This window comes from Pezoporus wallicus, unplaced genomic scaffold (genome assembly GCF_028554395.1).
Source record: "Pezoporus wallicus isolate ANWC-B61680 ecotype Strahan unplaced genomic scaffold, APGP_CSIRO_Pwel_v1 contig_14088, whole genome shotgun sequence".
NCBI classification, from domain to species: Eukaryota; Metazoa; Chordata; class Aves; order Psittaciformes; family Psittacidae; genus Pezoporus; species Pezoporus wallicus.
Window position 1 is genome coordinate 1 of NW_026642376.1, and position 8,490 is coordinate 8,490.

The 8,490-nt window shown below is 60.5% G+C and overlaps 1 protein-coding gene across 1 annotated transcript; it reads left to right on the top strand.

The window, feature by feature from the left end:
* Positions 1-532: 532 nt before the first annotated feature.
* LOC130610033 (eukaryotic translation initiation factor 4B-like) lies at positions 533-7,202 on the top strand (the record flags this gene model as incomplete). The annotated part of the gene is made up of 5 exons (XM_057429581.1): positions 533-643; positions 728-877; positions 4,233-4,470; positions 6,714-6,823; positions 6,913-7,202. Coding segments are annotated over 5 exons (899 nt in total), but the record flags the coding sequence as incomplete, so codon positions are not given.
* Positions 7,203-8,490: the final 1,288 nt, after the last annotated feature.

The following is an 8,490-nucleotide window of genomic DNA, read 5'->3' on the forward strand; positions in this document are numbered from 1 at the left end:
GACCGGGATCTGAGCTGGGCAAAGACCGGGATCTGAGCTGGTTGGAGACCGGGATCTGAGCTGGTTGGAGACTGGGATCTGAGCTGGTTGGGGAACGGGATCTGAGCTGGTTGGAGACTGGGATCTGAGCTGGTTGGGGACTGGGATCTGAGCTGGTTGGGGACCGGGATCTGAGCTGGTTGGAGACTGGGATCTGAGCTGGTTGAGGACCAGGATCTGGCCTGGTTGGGGACCGGGATCTGCCCTGGTTGGGGACCAGGATCTGGCCTGGTTGGAGACCAGGATCTGAGCTGGTTGGGGACCGGGATCTGAGCTGGTTGGGGACCAGGATCTGAGCTGGCTGGGGACCAGGATCTGGCCTGGTTGGGGACCAGGATCTGAGCTGGTCAAAGACCGGGATCTGAGCTGGTTGGGGACCAGGATCTGCGCCATGCAGGCTTCCCAATGGCTCTGTCCCCCCCTGGGGCTGCTCCGTGTGGCTCCATGGGGGTTCCCATCCCCTCCGATCCCACCAAACCCCCCCCCCCCGCAGGGTATCGGGATCGCTACGACGACCGGTACCGCGAGGGTCCGCGGCGGGACATGGACCGCGCCTTCGGGAGCAGGGATCGCTACGACGACCGCAGCCGGGACTACGACCGAGGTGGGGCCGGTCCCCAGGGATCCCCGTTGGGGTCCGGGGGTGCTTCCCACCGGGATGGGGCCTCAGGACCCGCTCCCGGTGCAGGCTACGACTCGCGGCTGGGCAGCAGGAGAGCCTTCGGCAGCGGGTACCGCCGGGACGAGGAGTTCCGCAGCGAGCGCTACGAGGAGCGCGGGGAGCGCTGGGCGGCGCGGGATGACTACGGCCGGGATGACTTCCGGCGCGAAGACAGAGGTGATGCTGCGGGACTGGGGGGGGGGAAGCAGGGGATGGGGTCTGGGGTCAGTGGGGATGGGAGCTGGGGTCTGGGGATGGGGTCTGGGATCAGTGGGGTTGGGAGCTGGGGTCAGTGGGGATGGGAGCTGGGGTCAGTGGGGTTTGGGTCTGGGATCAGTGGGGTCAGTGGGGATGGGGTCTGGGGTCAGTGGGGATGGGAGCTGGGGTCAGTGGGGATGGGGTCTGGGGTCAGTGGGGTTCGGGTCTGGGATCAGTGGGGGTGGGAGCTGGGGTCAGTGGGGATGGGGTCTGGGGTCAGTGGGGTTCGGGTCTGGGATCAGTGGGGTTCGGATCTGGGGTCAGTGGGGGTGGGAGCTGGGGTCTGGGGATGGGGTCTGGGATCAGTGGGGTTGGGAGCTGGGGTCAGTGGGGATGGGAGCTGGGGTCAGTGGGGGTGGGAGCTGGGGTCTGGGGATGGGGTCTGGGATCAGTGGGGTTGGGAGCTGGGGTCAGTGGGGATGGGAGCTGGGGTCAGTGGGGATGGGAGCTGGGATCAGTGGGGTTCGGGTCTGGGATCAGTGGGGTTTGGGTCTGGGGTCAGTGGGGATGGGAGCTGGGATCAGTGGGGTTTGTGTCTGGGGTCAGTGGGGATGGGAGCTGGGATCAGTGGGGTTTGGGTCTGGGGTCAGTGGGGTTTGGGTCTGGGATCAGTGGGGTTTGGGTCTGGGATCAGTGGGGTTCGGGTCTGGGATCAGTGGGGTTTGGGTCTGGGGTCAGTGGGGATGGGAGCTGGGGTCTGGGGATGGGGTCTGGGATCAGTGGGGTTGGGAGCTGGGGTCAGTGGGGATGGGAGCTGGGATCAGTGGGGTTTGGGTCTGGGATCAGTGGGGATGGGAGCTGGGATCAGTGGGGTTTGGGTCTGGGGTCAGTGGGGATGGGAGCTGGGATCAGTGGGGTTTGGGTCTGGGGTCAGTGGGGATGGGAGCTGGGATCAGTGGGGTTTGGGTCTGGAATCAGTGGGGATGGGAGCTGGGATCAGTGGGGATGGGAGCTGGGCTCCATTGGGGGGGTCTGGGATCACTCAGGGTGGATCCAGCTTCATTGGGATGGGAGCTGGGATCAGTGGGGATGGGAGCTGGGCTCCATTGGAGCAGGATCTGGGATTGCTCCGGTGGAGCCAGGCTCACTTGGGATGGGAGCTGGGCTCCCTTAGGGCAGGATTTGGGCTATTTTAGGGCAGGATTTGGGCTCCTTTAGGGCAGGATTTGGGCTATTTTAGGGCAGGATTTGGGCTCCTTTAGGGCAGGATTTGGGCTCCTTTAGGGCAGGATTTGGGCTATTTTAGGGCAGGATTTGGGCTCCTTTAGGGCAGGATTTGGGCTATTTTAGGGCAGGATTTGGGCTATTTTAGGGCAGGATTTGGGCTAATTTAGTGCAGGATTTGGGCTCCTTTAGGGCAGGATTTGGGCTATTTTAGGGCAGGATTTGGGCTCCTTTAGGGCAGGATTTGGGCTATTTTAGGGCAGGATTTGGACTCCTTTAGGGCAGGATTTGGGCTATTTTAGGGCAGGATTTGGGCTATTTTAGGGCAGGATTTGGGCTCCTTTGGGGCAGGATTTGGGCTCCTTTGGGGCAGGATTTGGGCTCCTTTAGGGCAGGATTTGGGCTATTTTAGGGCAGGATTTGGGCTCCTTTAGGGCAGGATTTGGGCTGTTTTAGGGCAGGATTTGGGCTCCTTTAGGGCAGGATTTGGGCTCCTTTAGGGCAGGATTTGGGCTATTTTAGGGCAGGATTTGGGCTATTTTAGGGCAGGATTTGGGCTCCTTTGGGGCAGGATTTGGGCTCCTTTGGGGCAGGATTTGGGCTCCTTTAGGGCAGGATTTGGGCTATTTTAGGGCAGGATTTGGGCTCCTTTAGGGCAGGATTTGGGCTGTTTTAGGGCAGGATTTGGGCTCCTTTAGGGCAGGATTTGGGCTCCTTTAGGGCAGGATTTGGGCTATTTTAGGGCAGGATTTGGGCTATTTTAGGGCAGGATTTGGGCTTTTTTAGGGCAGGATTTGGGCTCATTTAGGGCAGGATTTGGGCTCCTTTGGGGCAGGATTTGGGCTCCTTTGGGGCAGGATTTGGGCTCCTTTAGGGCAGGATTTGGGCTATTTTAGGGCAGGATTTGGGCTCCTTTAGGGCAGGATTTGGGCTCCTTTAGGGCAGGATTTGGGCTCCATTGGGGCAGGATTTGGGCTCCTTTAGGGCAGGATTTGGTCTCCTTTGGGGCAGGATTTGGGCTCCTTTAGGGCAGGATTTGGTCTCCTTTGGGGCAGGATTTGGGCTATTTTAGGGCAGGATTTGGGCTCCATTGGGGCAGGATTTGGTCTCCTTTAGGGCAGGATTTAGGCTCCTTTAGGGCAGGATTTGGGCTATTTTTGGGCAGGATTTGGGCTGATTTAGGGCAGGATTTGGGCTCCATTGGGGCAGGATTTGGGCTATTTTAGGGCAGGATTTGGGCTCCTTTAGGGCAGGATTTGGGCTGTTTTAGGGCAGGATTTGGGCTCCTTTAGGGCAGGATTTGGGCTCCTTTAGGGCAGGATTTGGGCTCCTTTGGGGCAGGATTTGGGCTATTTTAGGGCAGGATTTGGGCTCCTTTAGGGCAGGATTTGGGCTGTTTTAGGGCAGGATTTGGGCTCCTTTAGGGCAGGATTTGGGCTATTTTAGGGCAGGATTTGGGCTCCTTTAGGGCAGGATTTGGGCTCCTTTAGGGCAGGATTTGGGCTATTTTAGGGCAGGATTTGGGCTCCTTTAGGGCAGGATTTGGGCTGTTTTAGGGCAGGATTTGGGCTCCTTTAGGGCAGGATTTGGGCTCCTTTAGGGCAGGATTTGGACTCCTTTAGGGCAGGATTTGGGCTGTTTTAGGGCAGGATTTGGGCTCCTTTAGGGCAGGATTTGGGCTCCTTTAGGGCAGGATTTGGGCTATTTTAGGGCAGGATTTGGGCTCCTTTGGGGCAGGATTTGGGCTCCTTTGGGGCAGGATTTGGGCTCCTTTGGGGCAGGATTTGGGCTCCTTTAGGGCAGGATTTGGGCTGTTTTAGGGCAGGATTTGGTCTCCTTTAGGGCAGGATTTGGGCTGTTTTAGGGCAGGATTTGGTCTCCTTTAGGGCAGGATTTGGGCTGTTTTAGGGCAGGATTTGGTCTCCTTTAGGGCAGGATTTGGGCTGTTTTAGGGCAGGATTTGGTCTCCTTTAGGGCAGGATTTGGGCTGTTTTAGGGCAGGATTTGGGCTGTTTTAGGGCAGGATTTGGGCTGTTTTAGGGCAGGATTTGGGCTCCATCCCTTGCCCCCATCCCCATCCCCTCTCACTCCCCTCCCTGCTCCTTGGCAGCCCCCACGCAGCGGCCGAAGCTGAACCTGAAGCCCCGGAGCGCCCCGAAGGAGGAGGAGGCGCCGGGGGGGGCCCCCGCGGCCCAGTCCGTCCGCGCCGCCTTCATCTTCGGGGGGGCCAAGCCCGTGGACACGGCGGCGCGGGAGCGCGAGGTCGAGGAGCGCCTGCAGAAGGAGCAGGAGAAGCTCCAGCGCCAGCTCGAGGATGAGAAGAGGCTCGAGAGGCGCCCGCGGGAGAGGTGGGGGCAAATCCCAACCCTATGGGCACCAATGGGGGTTCAGGGAGCTCCCCCCCATGGGCACCAATGGGGGTTCAGGGAGCTCCCCCCATGGGCATCAATGGGGGGTTCAGGGAGCTCCCCCCCCCATGGGCATCAATGGGGGTTCAGGGAGCTCCCCCCATGGGCACCAATGGGGGTTCAGGGAGCTCCCCCCCCATGGGCACCAATGGGGGTTCAGGGAGCTCCCCCCATGGGCATCAATGGGGGTTCAGGGAGCCCCCCCCATGGGCATCAATGGGGGTTCAGGGAGCTCCCCCCCCATGGGCACCAATGGGGGTTCAGGGAGCTCCTCCCCCATGGGCACCAATGGGGGTTCAGGGAGCTCCCCCCCATGGGCATCAATGGGGGTTCAGGGAGCTCCCCCCCATGGGCACCAATGGGGGTTCAGGGAGCTCCCCCCATGGGCATCAATGGGGGGTTCAGGGAGCTCCCCCCCCCATGGGCATCAATGGGGGTTCAGGGAGCTCCCCCATGGGCACCAATGGGGGTTCAGGGAGCCTCCACCATGGGGACACCAATGGGGGTTCATGGAGCTCCCCCCATGGGCACCAATGGGGGTTGGGGACACCAATGGGTGGTGCTTGACCCCCCCATGGGCACCAATGGGGGTTCAGGGAGCTCCCCCCATGGGCATCAATGGGGGTTCAGGGAGCTCCCCCCCCATGGGCATCAATGGGGGTTCAGGGAGCTCCCCCCCCATGGGCACCAATGGGGGTTCAGGGAGCCTCCACCATGGGGACACCAATGGGGGTTCAGGGAGCTCCCCCCATGGGCACCAATGGGGGTTCAGGGAGCCTCCACCATGGGGACACCAATGGGTGGTGCTTGACCCCCCCATGGGCACCAATGGGGGTTCAGGGAGCTCCCCCCCATGGGCACCAATGGGGGTTCAGGGAGCTCCCCCCCCATGGAAACCAATGGGGGCTCAGGGAGCCTCCACCATGGGGACACCAATGGGTGGTGCTTGACCCCCCCATGGGCACCAATGGGGGTTCAGGGAGCTCCCCCCCATGGGCACCAATGGGGGTTCAGGGAGCTCCCCCCCATGGGCACCAATGGGGGTTCAGGGAGCTCCCCCCCATGGGCACCAATGGGGGTTCAGGGAGCTCCCCCCCATGGGCACCAATGGGGGTTCAGGGAGCTCCCCCCCATGGACACCAATGAGGGCTCAGGGAGCCTCCACCATGGGGACATCAATGGGGGTTCATGGAGCTCCCCCCATGGGCACCAATGGGTGCTCAGGGAGCCTCCACCATGGGGACACCAATGGGTGGTGCTTGAGGCCCCCATGGGCACCAATAGGTGCTCATAGAACCCCCCCATGGACACCAATGGGGATTCAGGGAGCCTCCACCTTGGACACCAATGGGTGGTGCTTGACCTCCCCCATGGGCACCAATGGGGGCTTCTGCACCCCCTCCATGGGACACCAATGGGTGCTCCTCAATCCCCCCATCATGGGGACAGCACAGGTGACCCCAGACCCCCCTATAGGGACATCATGAGTGTCTACAGCCCCCACCCCATGGAGACACCATGGGTGGTGCTTTATCCCCCTCCATGGGGACACCCATGGGTGCTCCAGCACCCCCTCTGTGGAGACACCACAGGTGGTGCTGGACCTATCCCATGAGGGCATCATGGGCATGGACACCAATGGGTGCTCACAGAGCCCCCATCATGGACACCAATGGGTGCTCCTAGACCCCCCCCCTCCATGGGGACACCCATGGGTGCTCCAGCACCCCCTCTGTGGAGACACCAAAGGTGGTGCTGGACCTACCCCATGAGGTCATCATGGGCATGGACACCAATGGGTGCTCCTAGACCCCCCCATCCTCCATGGGGACACCCATGGGTGCTCCAGCACCCCCTCTGTGGAGACACCAAAGGTGGTGCTGGACCTACCCCATGAGGTCATCATGGGCATGGACACCAATGGGTGCTCACAGAACCCCCATCATGGACACCAATGGGTGCTCCTAGACCCCCCCCTCCATGGGGACACCCATGGGTGCTCCAGCATCCCCTCTGTGGAGACACCAAAGGTGGTGCTGGACCTACCCCATGAGGTCATCATGGGCATGGACACCAATGGGTGCTCACAGAACCCCCATCATGGACACCAATGGGTGCTCCTAGACCCCCCCCCCCCCATGAGGACACCCATGGGTGCCCTGACCCCCCCATTCCCGGCACAGGCACCCCAGCTGGCGCAGTGAGGACAACCAAGAGCGCTCGAGGACGGGCAGCGAATCCTCCCAGAGCGGCCCCCCCGGCACCGCCGCGGGCACCGGCCCCACCGGCAGGAGTGAGTGCATGGGGGGGACAGTTGGGGGGGTCCCACCACATCACCAGCACCCGTGACCCACATGTGGGCCCCCCCTCCGCTCCCCACAGCCACCCGGAGGAGGGAGAGCGAGAAGTCCCTGGAGAACGAAGCTTTGGCCAAAGAGGAGGAGGCGCCGTCCCCCCCCGGCCCCAAGGCCAAGGAGGAGAAGCAGCCGCTGAAGGTGATGCCCGCGCCGCCCCCCAAGGAGAACGCGTGGGTCAAGCGGAGCAGCCACCCCCCGGCGCGGTCCCAGAGCTCTGACTCGGAGCAGCACTCCCCAACCAGGTGGGTGCCGCGGGCCCGGCTCCGGGTCAGCCCCAGGAGCGAGCTCTTGGTGTTCTCCATCGTCCCCCGTTGATGTTCTCCTTCACCCCCCATTGATGTTCTCCTTCATCCCCCGTTGATGTTCTCCATCATCCCCCGTTGATGTTCTCCTTCGTCCCCCGTTGATGTTCTCCTTCATCCCCCGTTGATGTTCTCCTTCATCCCCCACTGATGTTCTCCATCGTCCCCCCTTGATGTTCTCCATCATCCCCCATTGATGTTCTCCTTCGTCCCCCATTGATGTTCTCCTTCGTCCCCCGTTGATGTTCTCCTTCATCCCCCGTTGATGTTCTCCTTCGTCCCCCGTTGATGTTCTCCTTCATCCCCCATTGATGTTCTCCTTCGTCCCCCGTTGATGTTCTCCATCATCCCCCGTTGATGTTCTCCTTCGTCCCCCGTTGATGTTCTCCATCATCCCCCATTGATGTTCTCCTTCGTCCCCCGTTGATGTTCTCCTTCGTCCCCCGTTGATGTTCTCCATCATTCCCCATTGATGTTCGCCTTCATCCCCCATTGATGTTCTCCATCATCCCCCATTGATGTTCTCCTTCGTCCCCCGTTGATGTTCTCCTTCATCCCCCATTGATGTTCTCCATCATCCCCCGTTGATGTTCTCCTTCATCCCCTGTTGATTTTCTCCATCATCCCCCGTTGATGTTCTCCATCGTCCCCCACTGATGTTCTCCATCATCCCCCGTTGATGTTCTCCTTCATCCCCTGTTGATTTTCTCCATCATCCCCCGTTGATGTTCTCCATCGTCCCCACTGATGTTCTCCATCATCCCCCATTGATGTTCGCCTTCATCCCCCATTGATGTTCTCCTTCATCCCCCATGGATGTTCTCCTTCATCCCCCGTTGATGTTCTCCTTCATCCACCCCTTGATGGTCTCCATCATCCCCCATTGACGCTCTCCATCGCTCCCCCATTGACACTCTCCATCATCCCCCACTGATGTTCTCCATCATCCCCCCTTGATGTTCTCCTTCATCCCCCATTGATGTTCTCCTTCGTCCCCCGTTGATGTTCTCCTTCGTCCCCCGTTGATGTTCTCCATCATCCCCCGTTGATGTTCTCCTTCATCCCCCACTGATGTTCTCCATCATCCCCCATTGATGTTCTCCATCATCCCCCGTTGATGTTCTCCTTCGTCCCCGTTGATGTTCTCCATCATCCCCCGTTGATGTTCTCCTTCATCCCCCGTTGATGTTCTCCTTCATCCCCCGTTGATGTTCTCCATCATCCCCCGTTGATGTTCTCCTTCGTCCCCCGTTGATGTTCTCCATCGTCCCCCGTTGATGTTCTCCATCATCCCCCGTTGA